The 18,891-nt window shown below is 37.1% G+C and overlaps 1 protein-coding gene across 2 annotated transcripts in view; it reads right to left on the bottom strand.

Moving 5' to 3' along the window:
• ABCC9 (ATP binding cassette subfamily C member 9) overlaps positions 1-18,891 on the bottom strand; it is a 139,574-nt gene that overhangs the window by 48,704 nt on the left and 71,979 nt on the right. For both annotated transcript variants that reach the window (XM_009180355.3, XM_003906100.4), the window contains exons 20-25: positions 17,928-18,029; positions 15,899-15,983; positions 14,507-14,587; positions 6,723-6,860; positions 6,444-6,569; positions 2,286-2,382 (exon numbers count right to left, since the gene is read on the bottom strand). In XM_009180355.3, the coding sequence (XP_009178619.1) occupies positions 2,286-2,382; positions 6,444-6,569; positions 6,723-6,860; positions 14,507-14,587; positions 15,899-15,983; positions 17,928-18,029 (629 nt within the window). The remainder of the gene's footprint in view (positions 1-2,285; positions 2,383-6,443; positions 6,570-6,722; positions 6,861-14,506; positions 14,588-15,898; positions 15,984-17,927; positions 18,030-18,891) is intronic.

Consider the following 18,891-nt stretch of genomic DNA (forward strand, 5'->3'; position numbering starts at 1 on the left):
ATGTGTATATAGTATAGTAGTGAAGTACATACAGGATAACTTTAATGAATAAAGTTCCTCTGGAAAAGGAACTTTTCCATACATTTATAAAAATGTAGGCATTATACATTTATAAAAATGTAAGCATTAGTATTGAAGTTTTAAATGCTTTTAGCAGGGCAAACCTCATTTCTTTCTGAAAATAGGTGAAAAATGAGTGAATGAATGAGTAATAAACATAAAATCTATGTCTGGATGAGACTCTTTGCTGATATACTGCACATCAAATTGGAAGAAACTTACTAAGTTATTGAAGGAATTGTGTTGCCAACAAAAACCACATACCTGGCTTACAAACATCTACAATATTTTGACCTGCAAATTTCTGAATTTATAAAGCTGCACCAGGAGGGAATAGGCTCTGAAATCTGTGCATAGCACAAGAGGGCACACTCCATGCCTACTCTATGGCCCCAAGGAGGAACCTTCCAGTGGGCAAAGCCAGGGAACACAAAGGATAATGGGCTGGGAATTCCTCTCAGATGTTTAAACCATCTAGAAACTCCAAGATGGGTTTCCTTAAGGATGACTCCACTGCTAAAGCAGGTTTTGCATTTCCTGACAATCAAAATTTAATGATTTCTATGGTCCAGTGACTGTGCTTCCCATCCTTTGCTTTTCCAAAGGAACTTTATTCATTAAAGTTATCCTGTATGTACTTCACTGCTATACCATATACATGTCACGTTGTGGGGAGGAAGGACTTGTCTTTACTTTTTAGGTTATTAGACCACAGAGATCCAAATATGTTTATGATGAGGAGACAGCATCACCAAAGATCCTGATATTTGAGCTGGATGCAGTAAATTACTATGTCTCAGATGGTCTCCCCTTTGGCAGGGTGCGTCCTTTGTGTGAGAAGAACAGACTAGAAATTTGCATGATCAAAGAGGTGGACACTTACACTTTGCTTCCTGTCTCCCCAATACCCATTCTTTGCTTCTATATTGATTGAAATTTAAAGTTACCCATGGCTGCCCAGCTAAAGACAGCATTTCCTCACATTCCTAGTATTTAATCTTTCCAACCAATGACCGAGTCAATAGTAATCAAGCAGAAACAATATGTGCAACTCCAAGTCTCTTAAGAGAAAGAAAGTACCCTCTACTTCTTTTCTTCCCCTACTGTTGGCTTGAGCATTCTGATAGGACCTAAAGCAACAAACTAATAAGTAAGATGTACCGTAATTGGCTCTTCCACATACATTACTTCCTTTACCGTATAAGCAAAGCGCTATTACCTTATTTTATACCTGAGGGTGTGCATTAACACAGCAAGCCAAGGGCACAGTTAGCATCCCCACTGAAACACTGAACAGAGTAATTGGGTACAACTCCACTCTTGTAGCACATTAGAAATAATTTGTTTAGAATTCTAGAAGCTGATGTCTGTTTACAGCACCAAAAATTCCTTAAGAACATTTTTAATCACAGAAATTGAAAGTAAAATTTAGCCTTCATTCATTAATTCATTCACTCAATGAATATTTGTTGAAACACAGAAATACAAAAGTAGCACATTTTGGTGCTATTTGGCTTGAAATGAACATTTTCTCCGTTTTTTTAATTGGTTGGTAGAAATGCAGGCATAAGCAAAAATTACAAAGGGAAATGGGGCATAATGCATTTACTCTATTGACTTAAAAGGTGGTTTATCTCACAACGTTCTTGGCAATGAATGTCAAAGCAGTGTAATTATTTCATCTCATTCCTCACATTTCCAGTCAATCTTTTTTCCCTAGTGTACCTTATCAGATCCAGAAAACTGAAACATAACAAATGGCGTTCTAATTTTGTTATCCTTCATGGCTATATTGTCATGAAAACCTCACGAAGATGAACTGAATGAATCAAATATAGCTACTTCAAAATGCCATATTTCCCCTTTATTACTTATTTCTGAAGGATTGAAATTTTCTTAAGTAGATTTGGTCATCATACTAGACAATTTCAATTTTTCTGAACAAACGTCTAGATCTATTTACAATCCACTGCCATTTCCTTTCAAGTCTTTCTCAGACATAACAACTGTAGTAAGACACATTCTGTGGAGCCCCTCAAGATGACTGTTGATGGATTACATCCACCTTTTCTTGACTCCTATTGTTTCCATTTTCGGTATTATTTGATTTAACTTTTTCCCTTGCAAACGGGCTTATTATTCCTCATGGAGACACTCACACATTAAAAAATGCTCACATACTGTTACCCCGTTAGAATGTTCCAGATAAAAGTAAAAAGATCTACCTTCATCTTCGTCCTCCATTTGGGCTTTGGCTTCTCTTGAATACATGGCCCTTCGGAGAGTTTTCCTCTCTAAAGTAGTTTGGTCAGCTTCCATATCCTACAGTAAACATTATACTATCATGCAAGGAGCTAACACCAGTAGGTTGTGACTCATCAATGAATGACTCACATGTGTAAATGGTTAGTTACCTTTACCAGTCTCAGGGGTTCTGTGCTCACTCTGGAGATCCACAACTCCTGTCACAGAAGCAGCTGTGGGGGCAGAGCCTTAGACTTGCAGGAAGTGCTGCAGTGCCCAAGGCTGTGGGGCAGCACACAAGGCCAGGAAAAGCAAGAATGAGATGCAACTGACTCCAGAAGCAGGGTGGTATCTCCCTGAGCCCTAAAGCATAGTTCTACCACTGCTACTTATTTTTACATCACCTTCGGACTATCCTTGTAATTTTTCTAACTAGGGATTCATTCATGTTAATACATATCTTCCTTCAAAAGAGTACATGGTTCCAAGTTGGTTAAACTGCTGTCAGCCATCCACTATTGTGAATTATTAAATCAGAATGAGTTTCTTTAGCATCTTACTAAGGGAGCTGCACAAAAGAAAAGGAATTCAATAGGATCTGAAAGAAGGTAGAGAACTTTGAAGAATATAGGCAATGAGGATTCTAGGTGCCTAGCAGTGTAAGAGAAAGGCCTAGGAGGAGAAAATATGCAGAAAGAGAAGGGAAATGTGCCAAAAACAAACTTTGCAGATTTTAAAGAATTGCTGTGAACTTTATCCCGTAGTTAAGAAGGGGAGAATCATTTCATTTTCTCCATGCCCTGGCTTCCAACACACCAGCTCCCCCGACCTCAGGACTGCGGTAGTAGTACCAGTTCAGTTACATTGTGGGTTAAATCAGGCTCTACCGGCTATTCTGGAAAACCAACCATTTCCCCTTTTCTGTGGGGAAATGCATTCTGAATTCCAAACAACTAACCCATAAACTTTTGGAATCTATGGTAAATTGGGAGCTTCCTGTATATGCCAACACAAAGAAAAAAAAATCTACGCAGTTTTGCTGTTACATCAATAAACCAACAAATCTTTTGTGATCAGTTGCTAGGTAATGACCTTGGTTGATTTTTTTTTGGCCTCATACAACATGTCTGATTTAGGAAACTTGCTATTCTAGAGGGTTCTACTACTTCAGATTTTTGGTTAAAAGAGTGAAAACAAAAATGTCTCCAGAATCCCATTTTTAAAGAGACAGTTTGACCCAGTTTTAAATTTTGCATAATGATACGAAGACCAACATTTATAAATGAAGCTAAATTAAACACAAAATTAAAGAGGATCCCTGACTTGTGCATATCATATAATGAAACAAAATAAACTTTCATATTGAAAAGTAGATTTGATTCCAGTTCGATTCCCCATGCTGTGACCAAAAGGTTTAAGATCTTGGAGAGCGCTCTGTCGCCCAGGCTAGAGTGCAGTGCCGCAATCTAGGCTCACTGCAAGCTCCGCCTCCCGGCTTTACTTAACGCCATTCTCCTGCCTCAGCCTCCCGAGTAGCTGGGACTACAGGCACCCGCCATCCGAAGTAGCTGGGACTACAGGCATCTGCCACCACGCCCGGCTAATTTTTTGTATTTTTAGTAGAGACGGGGTTTCACTGTGTTAGCCAGGATGGTCTTGATTTCCTGACCTCGTGATCCGCCCGCCTCGGCTTCCCAAAGTGCTGGGATTACAGGTGTGAGCCACCGTGCCCAGCCAGGTTAAATGTTTTAAATAGTGTTGATACTTGGACTAAGTAAATAAAAATTTAGTTTCATCTATCCAGTAAATAGTCACTGGGCCAGGCCAGGTGAGGACAGTAGAGAGGAAAGTGAGGAGTGTTAAAGGAGTGTTAAATAATACCAGTTTATTCTGCTTAACAGCATTAAGAAGATAATGGTTCATGTCATTTAAGCTAATATTTAAATCAGCTAAAAGTGTTAACTTCCTCTCCTTTGTAGTTTTCATTATTATCTTTTAGTCATATTCTTTCCCGTTTACCCCTTAATCCTTAAACTGACAGCTCTTTTTCAAGCACTGCACTAGGAAATTTTGTGCATCCTTCGGTTTCACCTTCCTTCTCCACTTGCTTGAGCTGGACAACTCATTGTTGAGGGGTCTGCCCTGAGCATTGCAGAATGTTGAGCACACTAGATGCTAATAGCATCCCCGCCCCCTTCCCCCCCACTCCCCCAAGTTGTGACAACCAAAAATGTCTCCAAATATTGCCAAATGTTCTCTAGGAGGCAAAATTGGCCCAGGTTGATAGAAAACACCCTGTCCTGTCCTATAACAACTAAACAGAAAGCTGTTTGTACAAAAACTTCCCCAAGGTCTTGTAGTGGTCTTGTTCGCAGTGTGATTCTCTCTGGCTGCAGATGAATTCAGGTGCCTGCCTTTTGCTATGTGGCAGTAATCTCCCTCCATCCTGAGATAAGGATTCTGGGCAGGTGCGTGATTCATTCTGGCTTCTACGGGCTGCCATTCTACCTCGTAACTGGATTTACCCTGTCCATACCCTAACTTGCTCCTTACCTCCTTCAGTTCATACATAACCCTGTAATGTGTCTTTAATTATACAGCTATGCTATCTCAAGTGATCACTTCATTTCTAAATACAACTTAATGGACTTTCTTCCTGGCTTGCTTAACAGTATTACTATAATATTGAGCCAACAGCTCTCTTTATTTTCCAGCTGTTCTTTCCAAAGTAAACCATAAATTGTCCCACTCCTTAAGTTTACGTCATCTTCTTTTGTCCCTGGCATTTAGATCGCTGAAAAAAATGTCATTTGGAGTTATCCCCGGTACGTTTAGAATTAAGCTTCCCATAGCACAATTGCTAAGCGGGCACTTGTCGACTGTACCTCATAATGTTTTGAAGGTTTTTGTTGGTTTATTGCTTTTTTTTCCCCCCTCAAACATCCTTATTTCAATGATTCTGTGATTTGTCCTGTTCTGCCTTTATATTTTTGCATATATCTTTTCTTCTTTGTGTGGTTTGCTTTTGAGAGCTTTAGCAAATCCAAAGAAGGTAGAGAAATTCTAGGATTTATCTGACTTTGTATCTTCCTCACTCTATGGAGACAGATCCTTTATTTTCTTTTCTAAAATAGTATGTTTAAATTTCCTAATATTTTAAAGAAATTCACTGCTACAAATATTTCATTTTGTAAATGCTCATTCCTGGCTAAGAATACTAAGTGCTGGACACTTTGTACTCCCAAATCAAGAGCAAAACATTTCAAAAATTTGCAAATTTAATTTACAATTTCACTTGTTGATCAAAAGTGTTTCCTCTTTTGTTGTACTCAATCTGGTATCCAACTCTGTGATCACCTCATTCCATGTTATACTTACATCATCCATAACATTATGGTGCAATTACACAGGATACACACTTATGTTTAAATCCCATTGGTACCACTTATTATATACGCTGTACAACTTTAGGCAAGTTACTTAACTTCTCTGAGCCTCAGCTTTCTCATCTGTCTAAGTAAGGTAATATTTTCTTTGCTTATTTGTCAGGAGTTGGTGAGAATTAAAACAGATCATGTAAAAAGGGCTTCTGGACTTTAAAAAAAAATACAAATGTCAAATTTTATTTTTATTTCCTTCTGATTACCTTCTTTCACCCCAGAAGCCTTATCCCAGACATGCCTTACAACTTTGCCCACTACTCAGAGCTCTTCCTTCCAGATCACCTTGGCTTTTGACTTTCCCATGACCCTCTATTTGTAAGTGGTTAGTGAAAACAGTTCTAATTTTACAGATGAGAAAAATGAGATAAAAAGAAGCAAAAATAAGGAAATGCCGTGCTTCAGTAAGTAGTTTGTCTAAGTTTTAAACACACATATAATTGCACTATAGTTGAAATTCAAACACTCTCTCAAAACCTGACAGCGCCTCATCCAAAGATAGCATTAGAATTTCATAGGTTCAAAGTAGCCTGTTCATCAATAATATGTAAAGATACAATTGCTTTGGATTTCAGATAAAGACCATTATATTACCAAGCATTAAATGGTAATTTTAAAAACAGCATTCTTAGTCATGCTTAGTAAATTTCTAACTCTTCTGAATTGGACTCTGAACTCTTCTGAACTATGAGCACTTACCTTTTCTAATTCTTGATCTTGCCGATTCATAAGTGTTTTCCAGTGTTCATAAAGCTCAACATCTTTGGTTTGAATGTCCTTCAAAGTTCCTTCTCTTAGGACACTTCCATCTTTCATGGCTATGATCTAAGGAAAGTGGATATTCCCAGAAATGTGACAAAAAGCCTTGATTGGCAAAATGATTTAATTACCTTTATTTCAGAAAGCATTTTTTACTCTCTCTATTCATTTATATGACTATAATATAAAAATGAGCAAAATTCTCTTCTAAACTCTTACCCAGTCAGCGTGCGTCAGATACTGTAATTTGTGAGTCACAAGAACGAGTGTCCTTTTGTCATCTTGCAGGAATTTCAAAATTCCCTCCTGCATTAGGTGATCACTCAAGTGAATGTCCAGGGCTGAGAATGGATCATCCTGCAACCAGTAAAATGAAGGAAAGATGGACGTTTTCTATACTTTTTACATAACTCAACTCCTCTCGAAAGTAGTAATACAAGTAACTAAGGGCAAATCACCCCCCGGATCTTATTTATTTAAAAAAAGATAACGAAAAACTACCTGTCAGGTACCATGCTTATTACCTGGGTGACAAAATAATCTGTACACCAAACCCCCATGACACACAATTTGTATAACAAACCTGCACATGTACCTCTCAACATAAAATAAAAATTAAAATAAAATAAAAAAGAGGCAGGAGAAAAACAAACAAACAATGAAATAAAGTTAGAAGTGCCTACAGGTGAAAAGCAAAACAGACTTTGTATAATTATTTTAAAAGTAAATAACACTATTCAAAATGTTTTGAATTCTTATTGAATCTGCAAGTTAAAAACTGTATTACTCAGCAATCTATAATAATAGAGCAAAACAAAGAATGAAAAGATAATAGTACTTGAATTCTAGATAATAAAAATAGGTATAGAAAATGTTAATTGGGCTGGGCACAGTGGCTCATGCCTCTAATCCCAGCACTTTGGAAGGCCAAGGTCGGCAGATCACCTGAGGTCCGGAGTTTGAGAACAGCCTGGCCAACATGGTGAAGCCCTGTCTCTACTAAAAACACAAAAATTAGCCAGGCATGGTGGCGTGGGCTTGTAATCCCAGCTACTTGGGAAGTTGAGACCGGAGAATCCACTGAACCCAGGAGGAAGAGGTTACAGTGAGCCGAGATTGCGCCACTGCACTCCAGCCTGGCGACAGAACGAGACTCTGTCTCAAAAGAAAGAAAAAAGAAAATGTTAACTGGATCACAACAGGACTTACTTAATGGAGATATTTTCAGAATTAAATGAGGTAATATACATGAAATGCTTAGTATGGTACTGGGTATATAATTGACATTGTTAGCTATTATTATTATTATATATAAGAATAGCATGCCTAACACTTACCTGACGACAATTGTTCTAGGGAGAATGTTTTCATCCACCAAGTGATTAAGATATTTAGAAAATAATTTAAGAAATTACATTAATTTTCTTTTTTTGTTGATGATATCACTATAAATTATTTTCATATATAGTTCATTCCTAAAATGTTATATAGAGCATCAAACTACATGTTTCACCTTTTTGGATCTTTAAAAGAGGACAGCTAGAAACAACTGAAGAAAACTGGAATGTATCCTCAAAACTATGAATTAGAAAGCAAAGTGACCTGAAGGGAGGAGGCTGCACCAGAAATATAATCACCCCTTTGAAGGACCAGGGATGGCAGGGAATGAAGGAAACTGAGGGAGCACTGAAGGGACAAAGCAGTAAAGAATGGTGGAGGTTTCAGGTAAAGAACTGGGAAGAGTTATCAGAACAGTGGGAAAAAAGTTCATAAATGTCTTCTTCATTACCCTTCTTTCTTTGTTGCTTCTCCAATATGTAATATGCAAACAAGCTTCTGCTTTGTCTTATGGGACCAAGAAAGAAGTAGCTGGTTTCTCATGCTACTACCCGCAGGCTACATGTTGAGATATTTAGAAATTACAATTCTGCAAAATTTTCAATTGAGCACAATCACAGTCTCTCTACAGATAGATCGCATTCCTTAATAATCTGAATAACGAAAAAAAAGTAATTTCTATTTAGATAGAAACTGAAGTTTGGAAGTTAGAATAAATTTATGTATAATCATGATAGGTTGTCATATGATTAGCTCAGTAATTTTTCAACTTTCCATCAATTTGTCTGTATAGCTAGAAACTATAAGCAATGTGGCCTTATTAAAGCATTTAGGAGAAGCCTTATACAAAAGAAATATTAACAAAGCATTTTGATAGTTAAAGGGTGATTAAGAATTATAAGAGCCTTAAAAAAATCAGTCTGCTGGATATTGTAATTGTGAATAAATGGGTGATACAATCAGTGTCCTCAAACGACTTTTTTTCTATTATTTATTTATTTATTTATTTATTATTATTATTATACTTTAAGTTCTAGGGTACATGTGCATAACGTGCAGGTTTGTTACATATGTATACTTGTGCCATGTTGGTGTGCTGCACCCATCAACTCGTCAGCACCCATCAACTCGTCAAATGACTTTTATAGAAAAAACACAATTATCTTGATTGACCTGAAATTTCTTTGGATGATATGGGAAATATTTCAAATCTTTCAGACCCTCTGGATCATCTTAATGCACATCAATTATTTCTGAAATGTTACAATAAGTACTTTGTATAGGAACTGGCTTTCAACTGCCCAGTGAGTTGCTTTTCAAAATCATCACAGACACTAGCTCCTTATTTGTCATTTAGCTCCTTTTAATAACAAGAAAAAAATATTCTTACTTGAATTTAAAAATTATTAGATTTTGATAACTGACAGAAAATTCTACCACTAATACATAAAAATTTTTAAACATAGGTGTTATAATGTAACTTTGCAATTACTTAAAAATGAAAGTCAAAGTACCAATAGAAAGTGATATCTCCACAGCAATGGAAAAATATCAAGATTACACTGACAAAAGTGTCTCCATTTCCATCACCAACAATGCAGCAAGGATATAATTATCAAGATTTAGCAAATCTTGATATCAGCAAATTATTGGTTTTAGGAAAGCAGACGATTTTCACAGGAGGAATCTGATTGCCTTTGAAATCACTTTCTGCTTCTGATTCCATTAAAACTCCAAGAATAATCTGTGATGTAGACCAAACTATCCCAAATGATTCTTCCTGGGAATTTTTCATAGTAAAAATAAGACATGAATTAAAAATAAATTTTTGTAATAACGCAATTTGACTGTCCACAAAATTCTTATTTATTTATTTATTTATTTATTTATTTATTTATTTATTTTGAGATGGAGTCTCGCTCTGTCACCCAGGTTGGAGTGCAATGGCATTATCTCGGCTCACTGCAACCTCTGCCTCCTGGGTTCAAGCAATTCTTCCCAGTAAGTTGGGAAACTGAGGGAAACTGCCTCAGTTTCCCAACTTACTGGGATTACAGGAACATGCCACCATGCCTGGCTAATTTTTTTGTATTTTTAGTAGAGATGGGGTTTCATCATGTTGGCCAGGCTGGTTTCGAACTCCTGATCTCAACTGATCTGCCTGCCTCAGCCTCCCAAAGTGCTAGGATTACAGGCATGAGCCACCGCACCCAGCCTAAATTCTGATTTTACATATTAGAAGTTAGTAGGGCATAATTGAAAGTATATTATCTCTAAATTAAAAGGTCCACATTGTAGTTATGACCACTCTTGGAGGCTGGCCAATGTTTCAAACTCAGTCACTTCTTTTGTAAAATGGGGATAATAAAGAGGCCTGACAGAAAGCACCTTGGATTGCTGCAAAGATGCAACAAAATAATGTAGTAAAAGTCTGTAAATCATTTCAAAAGTGTTGTTTTATTATTATTTTCTTATAAATAAAGCCATGGTGGATTAATATTGTGCTTACCCCTTCAATGTATCACAGTGAGAGCTTAGCATCTTCCAAGCATCTCTTAATAAGGAAGAGTGTGGTGACTGAGAACACAAGCTCTGGAATCCGGCCACCTGACTTTCTATCCCTGCTTCACTGTTACTATCTGTGTGATGTTGGATAAGTTATCCCCCAAAGCCTCAGTACGTTCATCTGTGAATAGCAGTAGTAACAATAATAATAGTAATAACAACAATAACGTCAAACCTAAGAGAGTTATTATGAGAATTAAGTGAGCTAATGTGTATAAAGTACTTAGAATCATGCCTAGGTCACAGAACTATCATTTATATGCCATATCATTTATATGTCATGCCCCACATGGTGGGGATTCATAGTGTTTTCTGTCAAATACAACCTTCTATACAACTTAATAAAAGTTGAGGCTTAATGGCTTGAGAATCACATCTCCAGATTCAATGTATAAAATAAGATTATGGGGAAATACTTCCTTTAAAGAAAGCAAGATAATTTGCCAAATGGCCAATTCAATGAATGGTCAATTCTTTGTTCTCAAGCTTATATTATTTATTCTAATATACATATGTACAGTTTTCATTAATACATTCTCTTTTATATTCAATAAATGTGCTTAAATAGTATATTCTTTGTACGGATGTATTTTTGGAAATAATTTAATATATTCATTGGTACAGCACACTTGCACAATGAAGTTTCCAAAAATAATATTTTTGATACATAATTAAGACATTTTCATCTAACTTGTATACTGTGTCAAGGCTAACATGATAAAAGTTTATTTACAGCAAAATGTGAAACTATTCAAGTGACATGTACAAGTAAAATTCTTAAAGATATAAGTAATGCCTTTTTCTCAATTCTATTTTCTTTACCCAGCACAACAGATGGCATTGGGGATATTCACTGAATATTAATAGATAGAAAGGAGGAAAGAAGAAAGGGAGGGAGGAATAAAGAAAGGATAACAGGGAGTGAGCGAGTAAAGAAGAAAGGGTAAAAAAAAAAAGGAGAGAAAAGGAAAATACAGTAATAATTTCAGAAAATACCACAGAATCTTTGCTGATTAGAAAGCCAATCTCAAAAGACATGCATTTCTAGCCCAAACTCTGTAATTCACTAGCCATCAGTCCTTGGATAAGTTTCCGCATTTAGCTTGAGGATACCATCTACCCTCTCTCAGCACTGTGATGGGAATCAAATGGGATAATACTGTACTTTGTGAATTTTTAAACAATGGAAGTGTGAGATATTATTATTTTTGAGAAATTTTTAAAACACATCAACAGCATTCCATTGCCGCTAAAATGTTTTTCAGTAGGTTGCAATGGAGTAATAAGACCAAGATCATAAGATCCAATGGTTTTAAGGCTATCTGAGCTGATCAGTGTGCATCTAGCACAGATTTTTTCAAAGGGACACTTATAAACACTATACATCAGGGATTAAGAAAGCCAGACTCCGCCTCAAAAAAAAAAAAAAAAAAACCAAAAAACAAAACAAAACAAAACAAAACAAAAATATGTTATTTGTGGAAGAATTGAAAATACTATGCTTGCTTTGCCTAGAGAAATGTAAATTTAGACAAGTTATGACACTAATATTAGGATGTTAAAATATATCTATTTTATATGTATATTAAAAATATATAATATATATTATATATATAAAATATATATATTTTGCTGCAGAAGTAGAGTGCAGGCTGAACAGACAGTACTCAGAAGCAGATCTCAATACCATAATAACTTTCCAATAATGACAGCTGTCTGTAGTAGGAAGAATAATGGACCCCAAAGATGCCCAGGTCCTAATCCCCAGAACCTGTGGCTGTGTTACCTTATATGTCCAGCAGGATTTTGCAGATGTAATTAAGACTAGAGACCTTGAGATGAGGAGATTATCCAGACAGGCTTAAACTAACTATATGCATCCTTAAAAGCAGAAAACTCTCCCCGCTGGGAAGAGAGGAAGACGTGACTATGTAAAAATAGTCAGAGAGACATCATGTTACTGGCTTCAAAGGTGGAGGAAGGCAGGCATGAGACAAAGAATGTAGGCAGCTTGTAAATGCTGGAAAAAGCAAGGATATTGACTGTTCCCTTCCCCAGAAGGGAGCACAGCCCTGCTGACACTTTGATGGACTTCTAATCTATAGAACTATAAGATAATATAATAAATCTACATTGATGAAGTCACCAATTATGGCAATTTTTTATAGCAGTAACAGGAAATTTATATACTGTCCAACCAGGAAAAGCTGCCTCAAAGGTAAGCAATGTATCTTCAGGGAGAGTCATCAAGAAGCCGTTAGAGTTGATGCTAAAAGTCATCCTGTAATGAAAGGGTGGGAATTGACAATCATTTAGCCCTACAACTTCTTTGATTTCCATGATTCTAGAATTGAAGTGGGTTGGAGTCATTGAATCGCAGCAGGCAGTAAAATGAACTGAGGAAGAAAGCTACACCCAGGGGACCTCAGTCCCTTTCAGATTTCCAAGGCAGTCCCTCAGGCTCAGTCAGTAATTGATCCCAAGGTTCAAGAAGTCATTTCTAGTTGTGGATCCATCCATTATTGTAAAAAGTATTTACGGCCGGGCATGGTGGTTCACACCTGCAATCCCAGCACTTTGGGAGGCCGAAGCGGGCAGATCACTTGGGGTCAGGAGTTCGAGACCAGCCTGACCAACATGGTGAAACCCCGTCTCTACTAAAAATTTTAAAAAAATAGCCAAGTGTGGTGACATGCACCTGTAATCCCAGCTACTCAGGAGGCTAAGGTGGGAGAATTACTTGAACTTGCAAGGTGGAGGTTGCAGTGAGCTGAGATGGTGCCACTGCAGTCCAGCCTGGGCGACAGAGGAAGAGTCCGTCTCCAAAAAAAAAGAAAACCAAAAAAGTACAATTACATAGGCTATTGTTAGATCCTGCAATGACTTTCATGGTGTTTTGAGGTTTTTTGGGGGAATAACTTTGGAGACAAGTATTCTTAGGGAGATGACTTAGTATGTCCAAATTCTTCTACCATCCCCAATAACAGATCCAAATTCAGTGGAAAACTCCAAAACCAACTTACTTTTTGAAGAGGCTCTAGAGATTAGATGGAGTGAAGACTCTAAACATGTTCTGGGAACCGGATTTATAAGTGGTTAATAATTGTGCAGAAGGAGAAGGCAGGGATGCATTTACATACTCTGCCAGCATCTCCCCGTTGTCTACTTGTAAGCTATTTTAGGTCCCTCCTACTGGAGAGACCAAAATAGAGCAAAATTGTAATCAACATAACCATCAAATTGTATTTCTAGATCCACAGGTAGAAATAAATTATTAGTCCAAGATGGATATCATGAAAATCATTCATGGAGTTTTTAAAGACATAAATTTTAGATTCTACCTTTACAGATTATGCCACAGGTCTAGAGCAGAACCAAGATTTCTACAGTTGTAGGGAGTATCACAGATAGAGCTTATCCACAGCCCGAGTTGCACAGCACTGGAATGGGGTACTAGGCTTACTTAGCCCTATGCCTACCAAGAATATATTTTCTGGCTTTTTTTTCTTTGCCATCAAATATAAATAAGAGGACTTATGATCCTGCCTCGTTCATCCAATACTATCCAAATCCTCACCTGGTTAAGAAACGCAGATAAACAACCACTAGGGCATCTCAGTCTTGTGGACACCAATCTGGATCCTCCCAACTCTCAAGATATGTTGCTCTTCTACTGATCTACTGATCTGTACTGCAAGGATTTATTTCCTCTATATACTTTATGATTTCACAAATTAAACCATTTTGAGAGGGAGTCTCACTCTATTGCCCAGGTTGGAGTGCAGTGGCATGATCTCGGCTCACTGAAAGCTCTGCTTCCTGTGTTCACGCCATTCTCCTGCCTCAGCCTCCCAAGTAGCTGGGACTATAGGCGCCCGCCACCACACTCGGCTAATTGTATTTTTAGTAGAGACGGGGTTTCACCGTGTCAGCCAGGATGGTCTCGACCTCCTGACCTCGTGATCCGCCCGCCTCAGCCTCCCAAAGTGCTGGGATTACAGGCGTGAGCCACCGTGCCCAGCCTTGTCTTATCTTTTTAAAGATTCGTTTGTCCAGATGGAAGAATGAAATAGAAATAAAAGGGAAGGCCATATTCTTACCAAAAAGACAATGTTGGTGTTTTGATACAGCGCGCGTGCCACACAGATTCTCTGCCTCTGTCCCCCACTCAGGTTGATGCCCTAAAGAAGAGACACCCCCAAATACCCATTTTTTTATATTAGTAAATGATCTCTTGGTAATATGACCTTAAAATATAAATGTCTTTTAAAAAATCTTAAATTGATAGTAACTTGTTAATTAAATTGTAGTAATATTGGTAAGAAAACATGAAAACTGTCTACTGGCCAACAATTCTCAAATTAATCAAGATGGCTTCAGGCTGATATGGTTAATCCTCCTTTCACTCTAATGGAGATCTCTGCTGTACAGAAGCATTAATAACCAAAACACTTTCTAGGAAATGCAAGCAATTCCAAGATTTTTTCTTGTTTCCTGAGTTGTGTCTGTAGTTTACTTAATATACAACCCAAATTTGATATTATGAGTTATGTGAAACAATACTAGCCTCAAGAGTATGCTTTCATAATAAAGTACCACTTACACATTTTTTTAAAAAAAATTAGTATTAATTGACCTCTTAGTATGTGCCAGACTTGTGTAAATGGCTTTACATTTTTAAATTTCTCTTATTCTTCATAGCAATTCCAAGATGTAGGTATTGTTTTAATTTTACACATGTGTAAACTGAGGCTCCCAGAACTTAAGTTCATTCTAATACACACTGCGGTATGTAGCAAAAAAGAACAGTCATTAAGAACAAAGGCCACAGAGCCAGACTAATCCTGGCTACACTACTACCTTGGCAACTGTGTAAGTTCCTTAACCTCTCTCAGCCTTGATTTTTGCAACTTCATATGCAGATAATGATAACACCTATAACACAAATTTGTTGTGAAAGTAGATAATGCATATAAAGTTTGTGCCCAGGACTGACAACGATTAAAACATTGTAGACATTGTTGTTCTAAAGATTATAGGTATAAATAGTTCTCAGTTTGTCTGAATAATATGACATCAATGCAAAACATGGTTACACAAAGAGAAAAGAGCACTTTAATATGAATAAACAGATGTTTAACAAGATTGGGAGAAGTCATCGAAAGTAGTCTTAGTTTTCAAACCCATTACAGCAAGTTCCACATAAGCAAAAATGCATTTGGTCAAAGCCAGGAACTATGCTTCACTTTTTCTTGAGAACTCTTAAGTGACTAGTACCATGTTAAGTATACAGTGATTACTCAATAAATATTAATACGTAAGAAAGAGTGGCATCAAATGACTCCTGTCCTCGGTTTCCTGGAACTTGTCACTCTGGACAACATACAGCTCCTAAGCTCTCAAATTTCATGATTCTCTATTAATGATTAAAGACAACCAGAAGACTTTTCTAGATTTTTGTTTATTGCTTAATGAAATTATTTATAGCTCACCCTCTCTCCAATTTCAGTTTGATCTCCAAATGGTAATAAGTCAATATCTGGCTGAAGAGAACAGGCATCCGTGACAGCTTTGTACCTTTAGGAGAAATGATTTTGAATTTTTAGATCTCTATGGATACATTGCCCATAAACTAAGTGCCAAGTTCAATACCTTGGAAGCTGAAACAAAACATTTGCTGAATCACTTATTATATGCCAGCCTCTGCTCTACATTTCTGGATACAAAGATAAATAAATACCACTTCCCACTATTTTTTTTTTTTTTTTTTTTTAAGACAGAGTCTTACTCTGTCGCTCAGGCTGGAGTGCAGTGGCACGATCTTGGCTCACTGCAACCTCCACCACCTGGGCTCAAGTGATTCTCCTGCCTCAGCCTCCTGAGTAGCTGGGATTACAGGCACGCGCCACCATGCCCAGCTAATTTTTTTGTATTTTAGTAGAGACAGGGTTTCACCATGTTGCCCAGGGTGGTTTCAAACATCTGAGCTCAGGCAATCAGCCTGCCTCAGCCTCCCAAAGTGCTGGGATTACAGGTGTGAACCACCATGCCCGGCTAGGTTCCACTCTTAAAAAGCTAGTTCATGGAGCAGAAGACTGATACAAAAACATACGATGAAAATTCACCTTGTTAGATGTTACAGTGGAAGTGGGTACAAAGCACTCCTAGAATACAGAGGAAGAAATGACTGACCATTCTGAGAAGTTTCAGAGGAGGCAAAGCTTAAGCTATGTTCAGAAAGTTGAGGAGTAAGTTTTCAGGAAGAAAATGAGTAAGGAAGCATAAGGAACTTGAGAAAGTAAAAAAGTTCATGGTGAATGTAAGGGACCGTGGGAGGCTCATTATGGCTAAAGCAGAGGTGGTGAGTGGGTGCCTTTGCACACTGTCATGCATGCTGAAGGGAAGAGGCAAGGGAGATAATGAGGACTGACAGTCTTCAAGTTCATATAAGGCTGGGACTGGAAATTAAATGAACTGGAAGTACAAGGAAGTTTGGGGATTGAAGATGCTAGGGGAAATGACAATGACTTTATTTTCCTAATTAGTTTGTCTTAAAATAGTCAAGTAATTCTTGATTCTTCCTTCTTTCTGTTGATATCTGTCCATTGATGTTCTTCAATTTTTTTTTTCTCAACCGTCCCTTCTTTTACACTTCTACTGTCATTCCCAAGTGCAGGCAACACGCACTGCATGCCTGGATACTTACTCCAATTAACTCCTGAATGTCTCCATATATATGTATACATGCACATTTGTGAATCTGTATATATAGAATGCGCATCATTATAGCAGGTTGGCTTTTAGGCCCCCCACTATCTGATCTCAGCCTCCTTAATCTTTCTGTCTGGTTTGCTCCGGGGTCCTAAAGAATCCCGAATAATTTAGGTTTTGTCTTTCATATGGTCTACTTTTCTCCTCCCTCCCCCCTTCCTCTTGCCTTTCCACTTACCTTATTCTCCTTAATTTTCAAGACCCATCTATGGTCCTAAGACCCACTCTTGTAAGAGTGGCTCAGGGAAAGGGTCATGCCTTCTTATGTGACAGTGGTATATAAAAGATGGCCTATCTATTCTGGCTGCTCCCAGTCATCAGACCCCTCAGATCCTACATTCTTCTTCTTTCCTAAAGTCGTCAGATCCCTCAGATCCTACATTCTTCTTCTTCCTTCTAAACTTCCTTTGTGAAATTTACTTGAATTTTTCCTTCTCTATCTTCTCACCAACAACCTAAGCAACATCCCCTCACTCTCACCCTCCCCACCCCACACACATACACACTTCAATTGCTGTGTAGTCTTGGTGTACAAATTGTTCTCAATAAGGGTTCAAGATGGCCTGGAACTTCCAATGAGGCTTCTCTTCAAATAACTGATTCAAAAGACCTTGGTGATGAGGATGAAAACGAGGCCAGCAGGAAAGAAAGTACCAGACGTAAAAGTTCCAGAAACCATTGTTCATTCCCAAACACACAAATTGGAAAGAGTTGCCATTTTGGTTCTAAATTTTATATGCTCAAAATTACCTCTGTTTGTTAAAAGGACTTCCAAAAGTAATATTTTCTTCTACTGTAGCATTTAATAGCCAAGGCTTTTGAGCTGCATACGCCACAGAATACCTGTTCCTACTGAAAAATGAAAAAGAAAAATAAAACACCAGGATTATGCAAGGGTACTGTGCGTGTATGTATTTTACTATAAATAAGGGAAATAAAATTAGTAAACTATCTCAGACACAGAAATGGAAAACTTCTAAAAGAGAAAAATTTAAAGACCACCAACCTTATTAAGAAATGATTAAATATGCCACCTAAATTAAAGGGATTAGGATTTAATAAAAATGTCACATGTATAAAATTGGTTCGTACACTGAAGAAGTGTTTTATAATCTAAACAACTAATTGAATTTTCCTTTTCTAAAGTGACTACAATTTTTAAAAAATAATTAAAAGATTAATAACAATTCACTCACTCCAATAACCACAGATATTTTACTTTATACTAATAACACTTTACTAACTATAAATTCTACATGCAAACTTTAAAAAATATGTTAATTGATACTATAATTATTGTATGGCTTTGTGGCTTAATCACATTAACATATTTTATGGTAATAGATAATATGTAAATATTTCAAAACAAAGAATATCTTAAGAAGCCCCTGAAACTTTCAATATTGAAATCGTGCATGTAAAAACTGCATATTTCAAAATATATTGAAATGGTTTATATTTTTAAAATAACTCCCTCCCCCCCTTTTGACTTGCAAATTCTAACAGATGGCTATACATCAGACTTTAATTTCCAAAAGTTAGCAAAATACATGTGAGCTGAAGAGGATGATGGGATTGGGGTGGGGTAGAGGGCAGGTCAGTTTAAAAGTCAGATTTCTACAGTTAGTTCATGATCTGTAAAGTACTAATGAAGGAAATAGGGTTAAAAGAGAGAAGAGTTAAAAAAGAGAGTAGTTAGAAATGTTCAATGATC

The sequence above is a fragment of the Papio anubis genome, chromosome 9 (genome assembly GCF_008728515.1).
Source record: "Papio anubis isolate 15944 chromosome 9, Panubis1.0, whole genome shotgun sequence".
Lineage (NCBI taxonomy): Eukaryota > Metazoa > Chordata > Mammalia > Primates > Cercopithecidae > Papio > Papio anubis.